This window comes from Lithobates pipiens, unplaced genomic scaffold (assembly GCF_037356315.1).
Source record: "Lithobates pipiens isolate NorthernLeopardFrog02 unplaced genomic scaffold, aLitPip1_a1.2 Scaffold_16, whole genome shotgun sequence".
In the NCBI taxonomy this organism is placed as follows: Eukaryota; Metazoa; Chordata; class Amphibia; order Anura; family Ranidae; genus Lithobates; species Lithobates pipiens.
The window spans coordinates 149058954-149082708 of NW_027507748.1; the positions used below are offsets into that span (position 1 = coordinate 149058954).

The 23755-nt window shown below is 44.7% G+C and overlaps 1 protein-coding gene across 1 annotated transcript in view; it reads right to left on the reverse strand.

Moving 5' to 3' along the window:
- NCBP3 (nuclear cap binding subunit 3) overlaps window positions 1–23755 on the reverse strand; it is a 103306-nt gene that overhangs the window by 29822 nt on the left and 49729 nt on the right. The window contains 4 exon segments of the mRNA XM_077480599.1: window positions 6468–6738; window positions 11938–12035; window positions 12125–12224; window positions 18163–18271. Coding sequence (XP_077336725.1) covers window positions 6468–6738; window positions 11938–12035; window positions 12125–12224; window positions 18163–18271 — 578 coding nt within the window.

Here is a 23755-nt window from a genome sequence, read left to right on the forward strand (position 1 = left end):
GAGTACCTAAGTTTTTTGTAGCAAAGCAATACACGTGTATTGAATGAAGAAAGAAGGGAGGGACCTGTATCCCGTGATGTACATGAAAAAAAAAGGATTTTTACAGGTAAGCGGTTTTAAAAATCCTATTTTCTTAATCATACATCACGGGACACAGAGCCATAGTAGTTAATATGTGGGATGTCCCAGAGCAATGGCAACTGAAGGGAGGGAGACAACAAAAGTAGGGCACCATGAGACCAGAGGACTTATACTGCTGCTTGCAGCACACTGCGCCCAAAGGCGATATCCTCATGACCTTTTACATCTACTTGGTCTTCTGCCCATACATTTACCAGATTCTAAGTTGCGGCCTTGCAGATTTGAGCCATGGAGGCTCAGTGATGCACTGCCCAGGAAGCACCAACATCCCTGGTGGAGTGCGCTTTAATTTGAAAAGGTCGCCTTCAAGTAGACTGTCAGCCCTCAAGTAGACTGACAGCGACATCAAGAGAATGTAGTGACTTTTCTTCCACAGAATAGGGTTCTGGGAAAAATGAAGGCAGAACATAGGATGAGGACGCAATACAACCCTATCCTTGTGAATAATTTAATATGGCTCTTTAGAAGAAAGCGCAGCCAACTCCGATTCCCTTGCAGAAGATATGGCTACCAGAAAAAATTGTTTCCTTGTCAAGAGGACCAAGGGAATATGTCGTATAGGCTCAAAAGGCTGTTTCTATAATGCCGACAGAACTAAACTCAAGTCCCAAGGGTTTAGAGGTGACCCAGAGGATTAAGCCGCGTTACCCCTGAATAAAGTCGTGGAAATAATACAGATAAGACCGAAACTTGGCCTTTGATAGTAATCAAGGACAGCTTCATTACTAACCCCATCTGTAGAAAGTCAAGGATGCTACCTATGACATATTTCCTGGGGTGCCGACCCCTGGATTCACACCAGGAGACATACGCCTTCCAGACTCTAATATAGGACTTTGGAGGCTGGCTTCCTTGCATTAACCAAGGTAGACACCAATGAACCTGCCAGCCCACGCTTCTTCAGAATGTGGGTCTCAATAACCAAACCATTAAATTTAGCGTTTGTAAGGTAGGATGGAATACGGGACCTTGCGAGAGAAGGTCTGATGTGGCGGTAGGGTCCATGGGACCCCTACAGCCATCTTTACAATCTCTGCATACCAAGATCTCCCAGGCCAGAAGAATCACTGACTTCCCTTCCTTCTTGATCCTGCAAAGAAGTTGTGGAAGCAGCAGAACAGGAGGGAATGCATAAATCAGTGAAAACTGATTCCACTGGAATACCAAGGCATCTGTTCCGCATGCCAGCAGATCTTTTGTTCTTGATACAAAAGTTGTCAATCTTTTTGCTGAACCTGGACGCAAACAGATCCATGTCCGGAATTCCCCATTTTTGACATGGTCAGAAAGATATCGGGGTCAAGAGACCATTCTCCTGGGAACAACTGCTGGCAACTCAAGTAGTCTGCCTGCCAATTCTCTATTCCTGGAATGAAGACTGCCGATAGGCAAGGTATATTGTTTTCTGCCCAAGTTAGGATATGATTCACCTCTCTCTGGGCCACATGACTTCTTGTGCCCCCTTGGTGATTGATATAGGCCACTGCTGTGGCACTGTCGGATTGGATCCTGACAGGACAATTCTGTAGCCTGAACGTCCAGGCCCTCAGGGCCAGGTGTGCTGCCCAAATCTCTAGAATATTGATGGGCAAAGTCGTTTCTGATCTGGACCATTTCCCTTGGACAGTCGCTTCTTCCGGGACTGCTCCCCAACCTGAAAGGCTGGCATCTGTTACCACCTTCCAGGTAACTGGTAGGAAGGATTTTCCTTTCTGCAGATTCTTGGTTATCAACCACTAACTGAGGCTCTGGTGCACCTTTGGAGACAAACACATTGGGAAGTCTAGAGCTTGGACCTTCTTGTTCCAAGCTGATAGGATACTAGGATCGCAACAATCTCATGTAAAGTCGAATAGAAGGATTCTTTGCCTTGACCACCTGAATCAGTTCCCTTATGGCACTGATCTTTGCCTGGGGCAAGAAGACCCGCTTCTGATCTGTATCTATGATCAGACCCAAGTATTCCAATCTCCTTGATGGTTTTAAGGAAGATTTTTCTAGGTTGAAAATCCAACCTAGGTATTCCAGGTAGCTGACTGTGGTGACCATACTCTGGTCTAAGTGGGCTACCGACTGGTCTATCAAGAGCAGATCATCTAAGTAAGCTAGAATTGTTATATCTTGAGGTCGACCGATATATCGGCCGATATTTGCCGTTTTTTAAATAATCTGCATCGGCTGATTGTGCTGATAAAAAGCAGATTTAGAACTACAGCAGGACTTTGAAATGACTTATGTCATAGAAGCCAGTGTAAGTGGCCTAGAAACGTCTTCCTCCTCTCTGGGCAGGCTGCCAAGAAAAGAACAAAATGATACAATGTTTACACTTCAATGAATGAAGTCATCTCTGTGTGTAGAAGTTCTCAGTTTAACCATTTAAAGACTAAATCTTTTCTGACACTTGTTGCTTACAAGTAAAAATCCTGTATTTTCTGCCAGAAAATCACTTAGACCCCCCCAAATATTATATATATTTTTTTAGCAGAGATCCTAGGGAATAAAATATTGGTTGTTGCAATATTTTTTGTCACACGGCATTTGCACAGAGGTCTTTCAAATGCATTTTTTTGGGAAAAAAATACACTATTTAAAAAATAAAAACAGTAAAGTTAGCCCATTTTTTTTTTTTTTTAATCTAAATCATACATACAAGTAAACTGATTGGAGGTTTGTTTTGTTTAATAAATGTTTAAATGTAAGAAATTTTCTGTATCACTTATGAAGGCTGCTTTCACACTGGAGCGGGCAGGCGTTGATGGTAAAACGCAAGTTTTAGCGGCGCTTTATAACATAATTTTAGCGGTGCTATTTGGCTGCTAGTGGGGCACATATAACCCAGCTAGCGGCCAAGGAAGAGGTTAAATGCGCCCATGAAGCACTGCTGCCAAATCGCATTGCATGCGCTTCGGCAGTGGTGCCCATTCATATCAAAAGGCAGGAGTGGTGGAGGAGCGGTATACACCACTCCAAACGTGCTGCTTGCAGGACTTTTTTTTTTTTTTTTTAAGATCCTGCCAGCGCATCGCCTCAGTGTGAAAGCACTCTGTCTTTCACACAGACTGCAGGGGAGCCATTTTGCAGGCACTTTACAGGCGCTATTTTTAGCCCAAAAGCGCCTGAAAAACACCCCAGTGGGAAAGGTGTGTTAGATCAAGGGGGATTAAAAAAAAATAAAAAAATAATAAAAAAGGAAAAAAATAAATAAAATAAAAATCGGCCTAACATATCGGCCCAAAAAAAAAAAAAATCGGCATCATATATCGGCTATCGGCCGCCATGATTTCTAAATATCGGCATCGGCCAGAGAAAAACCCATATCGGTCGACCTCTAATCTTGAGCTCTTAATCTTGCTAGAGGAGGGGCCAGGACCTTTTGTAAATACTTGAGGTGCAGTAGCTAGACCAAAGGGCAGAGCTACAAACTAAAAATGAAGATTTTTTTATCTCGAAACGTAGATCTTTCTAGTGAGCGAGAAAAATAGGTACATGGGAGGTATGCAACCTTGATGTCGATTAACACTAGAAGTTCTCCACCTTGTAGAATGGAGACTACTGATCGGATTGACTCCATGCAAAAAGAGTGGATATTCAAAACCCAGTTTACATATTTGAGATCTAGAATGGGTCTGACACCCCCATGAACTGGGGCCCCTTTGGGGAACCCACACTCCTGGACCCGTAAAGCACCCTGCCAGTAAAAACGTTATGGCTGAAAACACCAAAGCTTTGTATCCCGGGGTCCAACTCTCTAAAAAGAAGTGTTGTTTCTTCTGCCACGAGGCCTGGGTACCATTCAATTTGGCCTGAAAAACACTTTGAATAGATCTGACTGCATAGCTAGCCCCAGCAAGGCTTGCTCCAGTGGAGCTCAGGCACAGCCCATCTTTACTCGTGACCAGCACCTTAGACACTGGCAAAAAAAACTGAGGTACTCCCAGTAGTGGGAGGGTTATATATAGGGAGTGAACTTCCTGTCTTGGGGTGTGCCAGTGTCCATCACCTGAAGGTAGCCGATAACCCACATTGTAACTAGTATGGCTCTGTGTCCCGTGATATACGATTAAGAAAAGGAGTACTGGGGTGTAGTATTAAACCTCAGAAGGGAGACCTTTTAATAGGGCTCACCAAGCCCCTATGCAACAAGCTTGCTAAGCACCTTTAGCCTGCCAAGCAACACCTGGTGACTCACGTGACCTGGGTAAGGAGAAATGAACCGTTGCAAGTGCCTGGTTCAGAGCCTGCTCCGTGTCCCACAGCTGCCCTCTGGAAGCACCGCATGCTTGGCATACACGGCCTAAATAAGCTGGCTGTGCGCTGGAATGTTTTGCGCATGTACACATGCCTGACAAAGGGGCCTTGCACAGCTCCAAAACGTTGCACTATCCTTGTGTTGTGATCATGCAATAAATCACCCGTTTGGACGCCATTTGTGTCGTTCCATGGTGTGCTGGCAAATATCTTCAGAGATAAAGGATACGGCGCATGTGCCATAACTGCCAAACTGCCGAGCCCTTGTGAACGCACGTGAGCCATGGCAAACCAACGCCAAATGGCGCACCGTCATACAGGTAAACAAAAAAAAAAATAGCCAGACAAGCAAAAAAGGTACACTTTTCAAACACCCACAGCTAGCCCAAAAGTCCCCCGTACGGTCACCGCACACAGGTGCCCAGCCTCTAGCTAACTTGGCTGATTGTTACAATCACTGGGAAACCCCACAATAATAATAATAATAATAATAATAATAAAGGGGTTTCACTTAACCGTTCAGGCACAGGGCAGCTTTGAGAGCCCAATCTTCATGGCGGGTTCCTGTCACTTGAGGACCTTCAAGGACTGGGTACCCTTTTCATGTTTGGGGACCACTCCCTTGGACCTGTACAGCACCCTGCAGGAATGCCCTGGCACTGTGGTCTCCAGAATTCCACTTCGCAGGGTCCAGCGCCCAAAGGCCGCAATACAGGAAAAACCTCACTGGATCTTGAGTCCTTTTCGAGGCTCGGGTACCATTTATCTATGCATATAAAGCCTGCATCAAATGGATACGATTGGTCAATCCCTTGATTAATTTAAGAACCGTTTGTGGGACTAGAGACCTGGAGCTCAAACAATTGTGCCAACCACCTTGCAGACACTGGTAAAAACTTTACTTCCTGTATGGGAGGGGTTATGTAGGGGATCACTTCCTGTCTAAAGACCTTTGGTCTACAAGTGTCCATTCACCTGGAGATGAAGTATATCCCAGCAGGTAAAGAATATTAGCCTAACTCTGTGTCCCATTACGTATGAAAAAAAAATATTTTCCTATCTGTTTAAGTTTTCAGGTTTTAGAAGGAAAAAATAAATGTTAAACAAAAGTTTTGCCGGCGTAGTGGGAAAATAATCGCATCTCCAACAATACCATGAAATTATGCGTAGTACACATAGAACCATAAAATAAGTGCACAGATAAACTGAGTTCAGACGCTGGCAACAAAAATGGTAAAAGATCTGGGGGGTAAAACATATCAGGAGAGACTACAGGTGCTATGTACTGTCTGGAGGAAAGAAGGGAAAGGGGGTGGGGAAAGAAAGTTAGCCTTTCCTTTACAGGATGACACCATCTTTAACCACTTGCTGCCTGCCATATAGCAAAATGACAGCGGCAAAGTGGTTTCAATATCCTGACCAGACATCATATGATGTCTTTCAGGATATCAAGCTACTGCGTGCCCCCGGGGGAGCGCATTGCAGTGATCGTTGTTGCGGTGTGTCAGTCTGGGGGGGGGGGGGGGGGTCTGTGCTGATTATCAGAGCAGCCTCCTGAAGATAAAAATCTCAGAGGTGATCAAATAACACCAAAAGAAAGCTATTTGTGGGAACAAAATGGTAAAAAAAAAAAAAAAAAAAAAAAGATAATTTTGTTTGGGTACAGTGTTGTATGACCACACAACTGAGACACTCTGGCCCATTACATGTGTAATGCCTGTACCCCCTGATGGTGGCCCTGATTTTAACTGAGGTAGAGGAGATAGAAAAAAATGTATTCTTTCGTCAGTGTTGAAGTCCCCGGTCCCCGCATTTCACTGGTAACCTGCAGCGACGTAAACCTTAGCAGGGAGAATCAGATTAAGCTGCATGGGACCAAAGATCGACAGTGCCGGAAGTATTGGTTTCCCTGAGGACTGAGACGATTTCTCAGGATCAGAGCGAGAAAGGAGATGTAAAAGATTCTGTTTCTTCTTTACAGGCAAGTGCTTGGTTCAGAGTTATTATGCAACAGGTTCTATAGAAGATTAGTATGTATCCATCAAGCACTGAATGGAACTTTCCATGGAGCAGCTTACCTGATGGTCTTCAGCTGTGACTCTACCTCATCAGCATACATGGTCATCTTCATGCTTTTTTTCGGAGAGGGTGTAGAAATCATTTTCAGCTCTAAGTCATAGTCCATTTCATCAGAGTCTGAAGTGCTGGCTGCAGAGCGCCGTGCCCCCTCCCTTTCTCTTTTAAAGGCTTGCAGTTCATCTCTGTATTCCACCACTACACGGTCATCCTCATCCATATCCTCTTCCTCCTCCTCTTCTTCTATTGGCTCCTCTGGAACATTCACCAGGCCTACATATCAGGCAAATATTCAACTCATCAGCAAACCACAGAGGCCAATGGCCACTCACTCCTGTAACATGCCTACTAAATACACAGGTTCTAAAAGGGTAAAGCCCGACTCCAGCCAATGCTTATTTTGTCTTTTGGATAGAGTGAGAATTAAGCCAAATTCAGACAGTTGACTATGTACAGCTAGTTTGCTGCATGCAGAGGTGAAAGGCCACCCGCAGTAGCACCCTTTGTTATGGCTGCATATAAACTGGATGATTACCTGTAGCCAGTTAGTGTGCGGCCAAAACTCCAACCCTGGATGCACACTGGCTGGGTCCAGGGTTGGTAATTGCATGTAATTGCTCTGAAGAGCAGTTACATGCCAACAGCAGTGGTGCCTGCCATTGAATTGTACAGAGTAAAGAATCCTGAGAGTTTGCCTCTGGCTGTACATATCCGGCCATCTGAATGTAGCTTTAGAATCTCAGGTTGAAGAGAGAGCAGCACTCTATGTAAGGTATAGCTATTTTACTGCCAACAAGCAATCATTGTTTGGACTGGATGCTGGTCCTCTAGGTCAAAGTGAGAGGACCTGCGTGCCACAGAACATACACTGTCAATTGGGGTTTGCAGTAAGAGTTAGAGCCTACATAGAGTGCTGGCCTTTTTTTTATGCCAAATCTCTAGAAGTACCACCGCTGGACATGAAACCCCAAAGTTTGAAGGCAAGAAGTTCGTAACAAGTCCCCCTTTGTCACAGGGGATTGTTTGTAGTTGAAACTGAAGACTAAATCAGGAACACCAGATATCTATAATAACCTTGTTATCAACACAAATTAAACAGCCATACTCCAGTTTTTTTATCCTGCTTTTTATTGCATCATGCTGTCTACAACTAATTCACTTAATGAAGTTTTCACACAATTAGGTGGCCTGATTATGCCTGGACAAGTGTCTAGGGCAGTGGTCATCAACCCTGTCCTTAGGGCCCACTAACAGGCCAGGTTTGTAGGATAACTGAAATACATCACAGGTGACATTTGCTGCTCAGTGATTGCCGTATTCTAGTCTGCATCTCACCTAGGTAATACATAAAACCTGGCCTGTTAGTGGGCCCTGAGGACAGGGTTGATGACCACTGGTCTAGGGCTCTAACCTGTTACTGTGAGATGAAGAGACGCCATTTAAAATCTTGATATAGATGTATATTCTAACAAACTTTTCTTATTTACTCCATTTTGGTCTGGTAAATATACCACAGAAATATCAGTTTTACAGTTGAAAAAAATAAATAAAAAAATTACAGGAATTCAAAGCAGTCTTGCATACTCTGCACACTTACTGTATAGTCTTAAAGTCTATTTAGCTCTCCTTTGTACAAGTCCGTGCCTATGCTTTCAAAATGAAGACAGTGGGATGGGTTGAGTAGTTTAGCAAAAGAAAAAATGGGCAGGGCTGACACCACTCAGTCCTAAAAATGCTATGAGTTGAAGGGCAGAGTGCACTTCTGGCAGACCAACAGGTAAACTTCCATACTTGTAGGGTCAGAAAAGTACTGATTTTTTTTTTCTGCTATGACACACATTTAATTCTAATGTCACAGTGGGGGTTATCTACAAAAGGCAAATACACTTTGCACTTGAAAGTGCTTTGAAAGTGCAGTCGCTCTAAATCTAAGGGGTAGATCTGAAATGAGGGGAAGCTCTGCTGATTTTATCATCCAATCATTTGCATGCTAAAATGCTGTTTTTTTCCCCCTTGCATGTCCCCCTTGGATCTACGACGACTTTACTTCCAAGTGCACTTGCAGTGAGAAGTGGATTTTCCTTTAGTAAATAATCCCCAATGTATTTGGAGGGCCAACGCCATGTTGTCCTCCCTGAAACAGATCAGTTACATTATAATGTTAAAAATAATTCTAGTAAGAAACAATGTATGTGCTCACTAAATCCTATTTTTCCATTTTTTGAATCCCTGGTGAGTTTAACAGAAAAATTTAACAATTTACAGTTCTTATGACAACAAATGGTGATTACTGTGTTCCAATGAAGACACCTGTTTGAAATGGAATTTCCTCACTTCTTGCTGCGTCTTCAAGACAGAAAAGTAAAGAGATATTTCCCTACCACAGAACAGACAGCAAAAAAATAAACAGACAGGATTTTTTATAATTTAGGCCTAATTAGGTTTACTTTTACCTTAAATAGTTCTTGGTTCATGCAAACCATTTCCTATACCAACAGATGCATCTGTTGTCTCATCGACACACAGTATAGAGTGCTGTGGTCCACAGCAGCATTATGGGGTCTTCCAGTCTACTGCCAGAACAACATTGAGTCGGGCTGAGCACTGCTTGGCCATTCACAGGTAGCCTTGTATTTTATCAATGAATACAAGGCTTCCTTTGATTGGCTGAGGTGGAGATTGTGACATCAGCTGCTGCTCCTCTCCACCTCAGTCAAACAAAAGAAGCCTCAGATTAACAGATAAAATAAAAGGCTTCCTGTAAATGGCTGAGAAGCACTCAGTCCCACTCGATTTTGCTTTGGCACCAGACTGGAAGTCCCCATACAGCTGTTGGAAGACAGCACTGCATATTGTATATAGCGGATACTACATACAATTTATACAGCACTGACAGCAGTCACATCTGTTAAACGTTTGTTTGGGCCTGTGAAAGTAAACCTGAAGTTAGGATTTAAGCACTCTAGATGTTAACTATAGATACATTTAAATTTAAGAAAGAACAAAACAACCGGCAAGAACTAGCAAACTAAAACGTGCACAAGGTTAGCTCCACTCTGTTCGGTCTAAGACTAAGTGGACAGGAGCATAGCAAGTCAGTTATGTAAATATATTAATAGAAAAATATATAGTGTAGCACAACTCTCAAATCCTAAAAATACATATATCACCTCTAAAAGAATAAATATTTAAATCATATAAAAGGGCATCAACAAAGTCCATTATCAATAAAGTAACAAAAGTTCAGTGTCAATAATTGATGAAAAATGACACCCAAGTATCTTCAATATAAATTCGTACTTCTGTGCACGTCAATCACCAGGTGAAAGACCTGCTCACCTTATGAAAAACAAGCTTTCATAGTGCTAAAATGCATCAGTCACCTCACCACCTTGGCAGAAGAGTGACGTGACATCACGGGCTCGGCACCTCCATCCTAGACACATTGCGCCCCGTGCTTGTGCTTCTTCAGTCTGACTAGGAGGGAGAAGGGGAGCCTATGGCGTCATGCTGTTCTCCTGCAGAGGTGGTGAGTCGGCTGGTGACACATTTTAGAGCTTGTTTTTAGTAAGCGCATTTGCTGTGTGGGGAAACAAATGTGTTAAGCAGAGTACACTAGGTTTGTGTCTTCTATATTTCTTGAATCCTATGTGGATGTGTGAGCACTTCAGAAGGAGGCCGCCATCTCGAGCAGACTGAGGATTAAGGAGCCGGTCTCTGTGGAATCAAAGCTTTGGGGAATATAGAGTATATGTGTGTTTTTTTTTTATTCCTTTGAGGCGAGAAGTTCCGCCACTTGGTGAGGGAAGTGCATAGAAATTTGAATTTATATTGAAGACACTTGGGTGTTATTTTTCATCAATTATAGACACTGGACTTTCGTTACATTATTGATACTGGACTTTGTTGTTGATATACTTTTATATATTATTTAAAAAATTTTTTTTAGAGACAATACATGTATTGATTTTTAGGATTTATGAGTGTTGCGCTACACTCTATATTTTTGTATTAATTTATTCATATTGGTGGGGTGAAATCACCATTTTAGGGTCTTAGAAGGCAACACGCACTGTTGGTATTTTAAAGTTAAATGTTTATTTGTGGTAGTCATTAGTTGCACTGATTGTTTTTGGTTTACTTGATTATGTAAATATGACCTGCCACCAAACCTTCAGTTCTGCACCATACACGGCTGCATTTGGATTGCCTGTAACTGGCTATTTCCCTAGCATTTAAAGTAGACCCCTGGATCAGGCAAGTACAAGAGAAAGGGAACTGAATGATGGCCAAACCCAGAAATGCACAGTACAGAAGACTTATTTGTAAAATGAACAAATAAATTATACGCTGTGCTAGATCGTGCTATACCATATAGGTGTATATCAAAATACGTGTTATACAAATGAACATTAAAAAATATATACATAAAACATTAAAAAAATTAAATTTTATATATATATATATATATATATATATATATATATATATATATATATATATATATATATATATATATATATACACACACACATACACACACACATACATACATATATATATACACACACAAAATTATGACATATTCAAATAAATAAAATGATAATATTAAAGTGCTTGCTGTGCCTTAAAGTGATCTGTGTTACTAACACCATCCAGTGGGATATAAAATATTCCCTTATAGGTAATCTCCTTAAAGAGTGCTTCTGTGACAATCAAATAATAAATGTGACAGTCTTATTGAAGAAAAAAAATAAAGTGCATATGCTCAAATTCCAAGAAGTGATTCTGTGCCACACAGATCTTATTCAATCCGTTCTTATAGACAGTCCTGTAAGCTCATACAGAATTCCTGTCAGAGCGTGCTGAGGTGCATGAGTGACATCCAGTTATATTACTGACATGCTCATGCATCCATTTGTGCTATAGATCGTACATTGGTGGATTTCGGTGACCCCCTAGCCAACGGATGCTCACCTTGGAGCATGTGACTTAGCTTTCACACCAAGACAAAACACGCTTTTGAACCGAGTCGCTCTCTCATATACCCTTGAGATACTGTACTGGAAGCCCAGGATCCTGTAACCAGAATAGAGTATAGAACCCACTGGTGGTTTAAAAGCACGTTTTGTCTTAGTGTAAAAGCTAAGTCACACACTCCAAGGTGAGCATCCATTGCCTAGGAGGTCACCGGAATGCTCCAATGCACAATCTATAGCACAAATGGATGCATGAGCATGTCGGTATTATAACTGGATGTCACTCATATGCACCTCAGCATGCTCTGACAGCAGGAATTCTGCATGAGCTTACAGGTCTATAAGAACTGGTTGAACTACTGAAAATGTGAGATTTACAAATGGGGCTCTGTTTAGCTTCCCCACTTAGGCCAGTGAGTGGGTTTCCCTTTAAGTTGGACTGATTTTTATTTTTTCCATTCCTGGCTAGAGCAAATGTTAGTTCTGCTGTTACCTGAATGAAGGTGCTGGTATGCAGGGGCATCATCCCCAATAAATGTCCTTTTCTTTGTGACATCTCGCTGGACACGGCGAGAATTGTACCTTCTCTTCCTGTTAAAAAATTTAAGAAGCGCACCGTTAATCTGAATTATTCTTTTGTATATGAGTTTGCTAAATTGAAACAGGATAAAATTATTTACCAGGAGTTGCTAAGAATGCCTTTCATGCCACCATAGTTTGGATTTCCGTACTTCATGTAGTACTGACTTTTCCGTGCCGCTCCAAGTTCTTTCTTGTCATCTAGTAAACCATAAATATACTTTATAACAAAATTCAGTAAGGGAGTGTTCACACTTGTGCAGATTGGCTTTTTCTGCACTGTTTTCTGTGAGTCCTGATCACAATGGAACGTATGCTGCAGCTGTGTGGAAAAATGCAACATGTACTTTTTCTGCACCGTAACACCTTGCTTTTGTATACACCTCAGGTGGAAGTGAAACATTGTCTTGCACGACAAAAGACATCACCCCCTAAAGCCAGTCCAGCACAGAAAAACAGAATGGCTTCCTGTTGCTGCACTATTCTAGAAAAAATGAGAATCACTTTTTTTTTTTGCTTAGAATAAAGATAACGATTCTTCGTTTTTTTTTTTTTTTTTAATTCATTGAAGTGTTTTTTTCCCCAAAGAACTGTTTGAAAGACCGCTGTGCAGATACAGTGTAACAAAATATTGCAACGACCGCCATTTTATTCTCTAGGGTCTCTGCTAAAAAAAATATATATATGTAATTTTCTAGCAGAAAATACGGATTTTTACTTTTTAAGACAAAGTGTCAGAAAAAGGAATAGTCTTTAAAGCGGAGTTCCACCTCCCCTTCAAAGAAATTTAAGTCAGCAGCTACACATACTGTAGCTGCTGACCTTCAATATTAAAACACTTACCTGTCCTGAAGTCCAGCGATGTCGGTACCACAGCCGATGTTTCCATCGGCTGTCGGGTGCTGCCACCGCCATTGCCGGTAAGGGAACCCAGGAGGCAAGCCTTACGGCTTCACGGCTGGGTCCCTACTGCGCGTGCACGCTGCATTCTCCTACTGGCCTGACAGCAGGTGGAAGGAGGAGGGAGGAGACCAGACTTCTGACGTACCTCGCCACGGTCCAATGGAAGTGGGGACAGGGTATCTGCACTCCCCCTACCCCCAAAAGGTGCTAAATGTGTCTCGGGGGGGGGGGGGGGGGGGGGAACATAAGCAGAAATTTCAATCTTGGGTGGCACTCCGCTTTAAAGAGTTTGTCAACCCACAATATTTAGGTTATATAACCCGCTGTCTTCTAATGATATGTCCCACTGTGTGTGCTGTATTAAAAAAAAAAGCAATATATACACCTTACCTGTGAGCCCTGAACAGCAGTCACGTGACGTGCCACATCTCTCCTCCCCCTGTCTCACAGATGCAGCGGGAGGGGGCAATATTCCCCCGCTGACATGCATCAGGAAGGGAGGAGGCAGCGAGAGACAGATGCGCACGTCACATGGCCGCCGATCAGCGATCACAGATAAGGTATAGACAGCTTTTTTTTTATACAGCACACACACAGGGGGCCATATCCTTATAAGACAGAGTAGATTATATACAGTAAATCATATTACAGCAGCAGTAAGGAGGGCGAGGGTGGACCCTGACACGAGACAACAGGCAGGGAGGGGAAGGGGGAAAAGGACAGAAGAAGAGCAGAAAGGAGAGACAACAGGGCTGCGGCTGATGGAGACACGCAAACTAACCACGGTGTCAGGGTTGAGCAGCCATAATTACCGTGCTCAGTTTACATGAACTAAACGTTACAATGTTTCCTTTTATCTCAGTCAGCACTGAGCAATGTTGATAAACATTTGCCCGACAGCTGTGAGTGAGCAGAGAAGGGCTCTGCACTTGTTAAATGAATGAAACGTGGAAATGCCAGATTAACCACTTCCCGACCGCCTCACGCAAATATACTGCGGTAGAAGGGACGTACAGGCAGATTAACGTACCTTTACATTGCCCTTTAAGAGGCGGCTTGCAGACGCGTGCGCCTGCCGGGAGCTCGGTGACCGTGTCCGCGGGCAAAACCGCAATCGTCTCACGGTGAGGAAGAACGGGGAGATGCTAATGTAAACAAGCATCTCCCCATTCTGCCTAGTGACACTCACTGATCAGCTCTCCCTGTAATTGGGAGCGGCGATCAGCGACGTGTCACACACAGCCCCTTCTCCCCAGTTAGAATCACTCCCTAGGACACTTAACCCCTACAGCACCTAGTGATTAACCCCTTCACTGCCAGCGACATTTTTACAGTAATCAATGCAATTTCTTAGCATTGATCGCTGGATTAATGCCAATGGTCCCAAAAATGTGTCAATCGTCTGATGTGTCTGCTATAATGTCGCAGTCCTGATTAAAAAAAACAAAAACAAAAAATAAAACAAAATAAAACAAAAAAAAAAACAAAAAAAAAAAAAAAAAAAAAAAAAAAAAAATCGCTGATTGCCGCCATTACTAGTGAAAATTAACAATAAAAATGCCATAAAACTATCCCCTATTTTGTAGACGCTATAACTTCTGCGCAAACCAAACGCTTATTGCAATTTTTTCACCAAAAATATGTAGAAGAATACGTATCGGCCTAAACCGAGGGAAAAAATGTTTTTTAAATACCGTATTTATCGGTGTATACACGTACTTTTTCCCCCCTAAATTCAGGGGGGGTGCATGTTATATGCTGTTGCTAACTCTTTCTGCCGTTCTCTGCGGCTTCTGTGTATTTTCGGCCGCACTCGGTGGCTTTCGGAAAGCCGCCGAGAACGGCCAAAAATACCCAAAAACTGCCAAGAACTAGCGGCACCATTTTTAAACGGCATAAGACTGACAAGGCTGCAAATGACACTGACAAGGCTGCAAATGTCACTGACAAGGCTGCAAATGTCACTGACAAGGCTGCAAATGTCACTGACAAGGCTGCAAATGTCACTGACAAGGCTGCAAATGTCACTGACAAGGCTGCATTGATGGGTATTTAAATGTAAGTTTTTTTTTCCTCAAACTTCCCTCCTAAAAGTTTTCTTCTTTTAAATTCCCTCCTAAACTTGGGGTGCGTGTTATACGCCGATAAATACGGTATATTTGAGGATATTTATTATAGCAAAAAGTAAAAAATAACGCGTTTTCAAAATTGTCGCTTTTTTCTGTTTATAGCACAAAAAATAAAAACCGCAAAGGTTATCAAATGCCACCAAAAGCTATATTTGTGGGGGGGGGGGGGGGAAAGGACGTCAATTTTGTTTGGAAGCCACGTCGCATTGTCAGTTAAAGCGACGCAGTGGCGAATCTCAAAAAGTGCTAGTCAGGAAGGGGGTAAATTCTTCCGGGGCTGAAGTGGTTAAGATCGTGAGGGGGAGGGTTGAATCGAGATCACGATTTTTTAATGACTAATCGTGCAGTCAATGTGATGCAGACCCTAGCTGTATATACAGAGGTCCCTTGGCGTGGGCACTGCAGCTTACACACATATATATGTAAAATATGTGCAAACAAAACCCTCCGTTTTTAAAGCAAATTGTTAGACACAGCCAATGTGGTTGTAGTGCAGGCTAGCAAGTGTGCAGAGAAACATTTTGTTTGTGATCTGCATTCCCCTTCCATGTGCACCTTACTGCAAAGGCCAGTTATATATTGAGGTGGTTGCCACTTTTTTGTAAAGTTGGTTAAATTGGGTGTAGGGATGTACTGGATTTATTCGCTGGCATTGTGCTTTTGCTGGGTGTTAAGTGCGTCACTGTGCCTTTGAGGAGTGGGCACCCTCCAGGCACACCTGCCCTTAATCGATCCATACTTATACGTGCTCTTATTAAGGAGGCTCTGGAAATTCTGAGTTAGGACTGCATTGTATACAGAGGTCCCTTGGCATGGGCACTGCAGCTTACACATATTTGCAAATGTGAGCAAACAAAAACCTTGTTTTTAACGTAAACTGTTGGACAGGACTAATCTAGTCGTTTTGCAGGCTGGCAAGTGTGCTGAGAAATCTTCCGTTTGTTTTGCACAAGGCAACCCTGATCCTACACTTTTATATTGTAAAATCTACAACTTACAAATACAGCAGCAAGACATCTCTGCATGTACCTAGTACGTGATCCTGCACTTTAGGGTCTGGGGCATGCTGAAAATACACAGTAGGAGCTGATCTGCGAGTACCACAGACTCAATGTCTGCCGACACCGGACGATCATTCAGCACAGATACAGAACGGCAATCTGCCTACGTAAACAATTCAGATTTCTGTTCAGCCAGTAGAAAAGGCATTGATTCTGTGTCCCTGCAAAGCAGTAACATGGATCAATGCCATCGCCTAGCAAAAGCACCTCCCACACAGTACATAAACACTGGCTAGGCACACAGTTAACCTTTTGATTGCCCCCGATGTTAACTCCTTTCCAGCTAGTGTCATTAGTACAGTGACAGCGCCAAGTGTCAAAAGTGTCCGATTTGTCTGCTGCATCACAGTCCTGCTATAAGTCACTTATAGCTGCCATTGCTAGTAATAAAAAATAAATACATTTCCATAAATCTATCCTACAGTCTGTAGACGCTATAACTTTTGCACAAACCAAACAAAATCCGCTTATTGGGAATGGTAATCCAATACCACAAAAAACAGACAAATTGTATTTGGGTACAGTGTCGCATGACCACGCAAATGTCAGTTACAGTAACGCAGTGCCTTATTGCAAATAATGGCCTGGTCATGAAGGGTGGTAAATCTTCAAGTGGTTAAATTAATGCTTGTTCTGGGTTTGTGTTCTAAAAATATGGAAGGGAACCTAGCTATTTTTCTTTCCAGTAAACACGAAAATCGCTCCATCTATGGCCGGCTTAAAGGGGAAGGAGTTCCATACTTGAAGCCTGGCCTCCATTTGTCTATAGGTATAGTAGGGGATTAAGATTTAAGCGCAAGAATCTGAAGAGGTCGTTTTGCACCACCCTGAGGTATTTCAAATGGTCTGTCATTGATAGTGTGGAGAGAAACAGTCATATGGAAGAGGTGGGCCAATTGGGAAGGCAGAGGATTTCTACCAGCTTACCTGAGGCCCCAAGAGGCTCCCAAAGTAATCTAGGACTTGCAACAAATCTTGTAAAGAAAACGGTGAACCATCGAGATAAAGATCTGCATATAAAAAGGAGATTTTCTCTTCCAGAAGCCAATGGCTCCATGACCAATACAAAATATAGGAGAGAAGGAGGGCAGCAGCCGTGCAGAGTTCCCCTCTGGAGGAGAAAAAAGGCAGACACGTGCCCCTTCGTGTGAACTCTGGCCTGAGGCATGGGGTATAGGAGCTGAACCCACCGGAGGAACCGAGAGCCAAAAGTGAATGCAGGACTTCGCTATCCAGGGAAATGCCAGCGAACTGTGTCAAATGTTTTCAACAAATCTAATGATATAACCAAGTAGCTATGAATGCAAGAATAAGCTTGATAAATATGCAAATACAAACGTCTAATATTGTCATTGGTCACCTTGCCTATCATGAACCCAGACTAATCAGGATGATTGAGAGTCAGAATAACCTTGGCCAACCTTAATGGCAGGACCTTCACCAGAATTCTGACATGCCTATTAAATAAGTAGATAGAATGATAGGAGGCTCGGTTTTGCACGTCCTTGCCTAGCTTTCAATTTAATTGAAGGGCCTCAGTCATGAAGCCAGATAGAGCACCAGTGTCAAAAGCTGTGGAGTAGAATTCATGGAAAAGGGGGGAGAGATAGTCTAATTTTGTACCATTCTGCTGGTTACCTATCCAGGCTAGGGGTCTTATTAGGAGGAAGGGAACCAATAGCTGTGGAGATCTCATCTGGTGTAACTGGACCAGCCAGCATCTCTCCTTGGGCTGGGGTTACAGGGAGCAGAGGGGAGAAAAGGGGAATTAACCATGGATTGATCAAGAGGGGTATTGTCTTCAAATAAAGGTTTGTGAAAATGGGCAAAAGCAGCAGTTATTGGCAGAGGACTAGAAACCAATGATCCTACAGGGTCAATAACATCGGAGATGAAGGACTTGGGGGAGCCTAAACATGAAAGACAGGCTAAGGCTTTTCCATCTTTCTTACCACTATGTTCAGCTTTCCAGGCAGATTGATACCCTACAATTTTTGATGATCACTAGAAACAAGAACAACAAGACAAGGGGATAGCACTGCTTACCTTTGTAAGCAAATCTCATTTGCAACTGGTTTTCCTTGAACAATTTCATGGCGGGACGAAGATCATTTCTCATTAAAGACTCTTGTTCTGCCTCAGACAGAGTATCCATCTGCATATATATATAAAAAAGAAAAAAAAAAGAAAAAAGAAAAAAAAAAAAGAAAAAGAAAAGCGAAAATAAGCATGACGAAGACATATTACAGAATCTAAATCTAATGGTTGTTCCCCAACCATAAATCAGACACCACAATACTGATTTGGTAAATCATTTGAGGATGTTCACACAACAAATATGCAAAAAAAGTCCCCCTCAATTAATGGAATCTTATAGATTTTCTATTCACGCTTAAATTGTTGAATCTTTACTCATTTCATTGCATGCTATTTGGCCCAATCTTTTCATTCTGCATGGTTCCTTGAGGGGAGTGCCAACCTTTCTGTGAGCATTTGGTCCGTGTCCAACTCAGTTTGAATAAGTGTGGATCGACTTTCATCATTGAGTGTCCACCGTTTATGACCAGAGGATCTCTCACCTGCATGACAGAAAAGCGTATTTGACCCTTGGAGCGTATGGTCGCCGGGGTCATTTGGAGTTGGTAAGCTTACATCCTTTTGTGTGTGGCGGTGTCAGCACCAGGGTGTTTTTTGACCAAACATTCTATGGACTGAATGAACATTTCCATCTTTCCATGTTTGCACCAGGGGCGAGCACAATTTTGATCTTCTAGAAAAAGGACTTTCTCCTGCTTATACACAATTGTTTTTTGTAATTCTTTATTAGGTATTGTTTTATATGCTTATTATTTTGAGAAAATTCAATGGGTAAAACATTGAGTCACCTTTAGCACACTTTTCCACTGAATATATATCTTAGCGCAACACTTTCTGTACACGTATTATTTGAACTAAAATTATCCTATTTAGTGCGTTAGCTGCTTTTTCATTTTGTCTTATTGGATAGCGCAGTGTTCTTTTGCTTCTAAAGTGTGAACGGATGACAAGGTCGCCACCTTACACACCTGAGAAACAGACGCTTGATGTCAGAAAGCCCAAGAGGCACCAATTGCCCTGGTAGAATGTACCATGACAGGAAAGGGAGGCGCCCATCCCCGTATGGCATAAGCCTGAACCAAAATCTGTCTGACCCACCGAAAAATGGTGGCCGATGAGACCGCCAGTCCCTTCTTCGGACCAGCCACCGATACAAACAGCGAGTCCAACCTCTGAAAAAAAGCCATAGCATACATATACGCCCGCAGAGCCTGGGCCATGTCCAAGGAATGCAAAGGCACCTCTTTGGGATGAGACAGCAGCCGAGGACATAAGGACGGAAGCACAACGTCCTTGTTTAGATGATAGGCCGAAACGAAGGCTGCGGATGCAGAACCGCTTTATCCTTGTGGAGGATCAAGTAGGGAGACTTGCAAGACAAGGCCGCCAACTCAGAAACCCTACTGGCAGATGTAATAACCACTAGAAAGACTACTTTCTGAGAGAGCGTCAATAAGGGGATCCCCCTAATGTTTTCAAACGGTGTTATCTGAAGCACCGAGAGCACCAGATTCAAATCCCACGGATGTAGCGGTGGTCGAACCGGAGGGGCCACATTTTGAACCCACTGAACAAACGATCAAAGGTCTCTGAAAAAAAAAAAAAAAAAAAAAAAAAAAAAAAAAAAAGACAGCCAAAAGCTGATATCTGCCCCTTAATGGTTGCCTAAAGGCAAGTTTCTGATCCACTCCTTGCTGGAAAAACAGCAGGATCCTGGAAATCAAGTACGTGCACGGATGCCACCCCATCTCCTCACACATGGTGACGTAGGCCTTCCACGTATGATGATAAATCTTCCGAGAAGATGACTTCCGTGCCCTCAGCATAGTGGATATAACCAAATCCGACAGACATCGGTCCCTTAGCACCTGGCTTTCAACAGCCATGCCGTTAAAGCCAGTGACTGTAGAGCAGGATGAAGTATTTGACCTTGTGACACAAGGTCCCCTCGCATCGGCAGCCTCCTAGGAACATCTGCTACCGTTCGTACTATATCGGCGTACCACAGACGCCGAGGCTAATCTGGGGATATCAGAATTATCGGAATCCCCTCGGCCTCCACTCTGCGAAGCAGACGTGGTAGAAGTTTGAGTGTGGGAAAAGCATAAATCAGCCGATAGTGCCCCCATGGAGCCATCAACTCATCTGCTGGGTTCGCCCAAGGATCCTTTGATCTGGCCACAAACCTCTGTACCTTCCGATTGAGTCGAGAAGCCAGGAGACCCACATCTGGTGTGTCCCACCTTAGGCAAAGGAGCTGAAACAAATCCGGATGCAGCAACCATTCCCCTTGGTCCAGCATCTGACAGTATAGGTTGTCGGTTTGCCAGTTTTCTACGCCCGGAATGTACAAGGCCGACAGAGCCAGCACGTGCTGCTCTGCCCACAGCAGGATATGAGCAACCTCCAGTGCTGCAGCAGAGCTCCTTGTTCCTCCTCGATGGTTGACATACGCCACCTCTGCAGCCTCTGCGACTATGTGGGGAGGCACCACCCGATCGCCCGAAGTTCCAGCATGTTGATCGGCAGGCGGGATTCTTCCCGGGTCCAGAAACCCTGGGCTGACTGGACGCCCCCAAACCCCCCCCCCCCCCAAAATCGGACAGGCTGTGATCAGTTGTGATCACCGTCCAACGAAGAGGAAGGAACGACTTCCCGGACCGAAGGGCCGGTGACCTCAGCCACCAGAGCAGGGAATCCCCGATTAGCTGGCTCACCCGAATCTGACAATCCAGGGACAATGGAGATTTGTCCCATTTGGACAGCATCTCCTTTTGCAAGACTCGAGTGTGGAATTGAGCATACAGTGCGGCCCCTTAAGTGGCTACCATAAGACCCAGGACTCGCATATAAAAAACGCAGCGACGACCACCTGCAGGACACCAACAACTTCACTGCAGCTTAAAGAGTCTGCAGCTTGTCCGAAGGGAGAAAGACTCTCGCCTCTGAGGAGTCCAGAAGAAGGCCCAGGTACTCCAGGTGTTGAGGCGGCACCAACACAGACTTCTGTAGGTTCAGTACCCAACCAAAAAAAAAAATCCCCCTGATGGAGTGCAGCGACCGCTGAGCGAACTGATTCCATCCGGAACCTTTGTACTTACACCAAGCTGTTGAGGGCCTTGAGGTCCAGGACCGGACGGACCCCTTCCTTCTTTGGGACTACAGATTGTAGTAGAATCCCCGAAACATTAATGGCGTCGGTACAGGCACTATCACCCTGCGCAACAGCAGGTCCTGTACTGCCCCGAACAGGGCTTTCCGACGAGCTGGAAGATGATGAGGGTTAGAGGGGACAAGAATAAAAAAAAATCTGGCAGACAAGAAAAACTATCTTGTATCCTGAGGAAACCAGTTAGCAGACCCACTGGTAGGAAAGCAGGGAAGTCCACCGCCCTGCAAACTCCCGAAGGAGACCCCCCACCCGAGAGTCAGGCGGGGGGGGGGGGGGGAAACTTCATGCGGTAACAGATTTGCTCGCAGGCTTGTTTGGCTTGGGAAACCAGGGACGCTTTTGTCCCTCAGCAGGCACCTTGTCGGACTGGAAATGATTACCTGCCGACCCAGGCGAACGAAAAATCCGCTTGAGCGGAAAAGGAGGGCCCTTGCCTACAGCGTGGCTCCTTAGCTTTTCTTGACTGTGGGAGCAACGTACCCTTACCCCCAGTAACATTCTAAATGACATCCAGCGAGGCTCCAAATAGCTTCTCTACCTGGAAGGGCAAGTCCACCAGAGCTTTCTTAGATGCCTGGTCCGCACACCAGCATTTCAGCCAAATCAGGTGACGTAGCACCACTGCTGAATACTGAGGCTCTAGAGAGCAAGGGGGCAGAATCTAATCTAAGGCCGCATCACAGACATACTTAAGGCCCTGCACCAACTGGTCCGCCGGCTCCATGCAGACCAGGAAAGCCTGTTGCTTCTCCAATTTACGGTGCAACAATTTAGCACATTCAGTAAGCGTCCGTGACACCAGGGCTGTTGCTAACACTGGCTGCAATGCTGACCCCACCACCATAAACATGGACCGGGCAACCGCCTCGGCCCTTCTGTCAGCAGAGTCCCTTCCACAATCATGGTTACCTTATTTAACCTGGATCCCGAGGGGGGGGGGACGCCACTCCTTGTAAATAAACGTATCAAAATAAGTTAGGTAAGGAAACACCTTAGCAGCATGGGCCGGCTTGTGGGACCCGAAGGGGACCGACACCTCTGTAGATGTCCCCGCCGTATCCTCCATCTTAAGGGTATCCCGCATCGGTTGTAATAAGTGCTCCTACAATCGCCTTATCCTGCACTGATCCGGACACAGTCATTCTCACAGTCCGAACGGTCATGGTCCACATCCTCTGACAAGCCTGTCACAGCGGGGACGAGTGTGAATCAGCTTTCCCCAGAAGACGTGGGGGCATTTTACCCTCCTTGCGCCCGCCCGCTGCTTCCACCCTGGCAACAAAGCCTTCAGGACCGCCGACAGAGCATCCACAGGCACCACAGGTGCAGGGGAACCAGTTGCAATAACAGGTATGTCTGGGGAAGGAGCGCCAGCTTCTGACGCCATGCTGACCCACACTCGCCGGTCACCACTTAGGGACCCAAGGCAAGTCACACAAAATGTCCACCCTCAAAGCTGCCACAGACTAAGGGGCCCCCCCGCAGGACTCGCCACCCTTGACCAGGTTCTGCACTGTGCTGTTGCCGTCCGCTCTCCCACCATCTACAAGGTGTGTGTGAAAAGCGGGCTGTTCTAGAAGGAAACAAGCACCCAGCGCTAGAGGCAAAACTATCTGAGGCAACTAGAAAACATCTGAGGGCACCGAGAAAATGGCTGCCAAACTTCCAGAAAATGGCTGAAAGGAGAAAACTGGCTGTGGCTACAGAAAAATGGCCATGGCCCCAGGAAAATGGCTGCAGAGCGCGTGGCGGCCTCCCCACGAGGCAAACACACCACCGTGGCCCAGAAACAGGGAAGAGGACGAGCAGACCCTCAACACCCAGCACAGCCCCCTGCCAGGAGCAAGAGCCCACCCCTCCCGGAGGACCCACAGCGAGGTACGTGCACCGCACCCCCATGTGCCCAGTCACACAGCGGCCCATAGCATGGGGAAGAGGGAAGGGACAGGGAGAAGAAAGGGAAAGCCGAGACAGGTGGAACCATACCTACCCCTCCTGCAGGGACTGCTGGGCGCATTCCACGGACAGACCCATCACCCGAGCAGTACGGGGTGGTTGTCGGTCACGGCATACCGACACAGACAGCAGTAGCCCGGTCATATGTGTGCCCTGGAGCATATAGCTTAATGGCTGCCCCTGGATCAGACAGGGCATGTTATGGCCGACGCAGCATGTAACTAGGGACTGCTCACGCTCGATGGCCTGGCTGGGGAGACCACCAGGATCTATATTATCCAGCCTATCACCCAGCCCGGGTGTTGATTGTAGATTACAGGAATCAAAAATGCAGAAAAAAGAAAATTCACAGGACTGATGGTACCACTGGGAGCCAGGTCCTTCTACACTAGGCAGAAAAAAAACTAAGCTGCT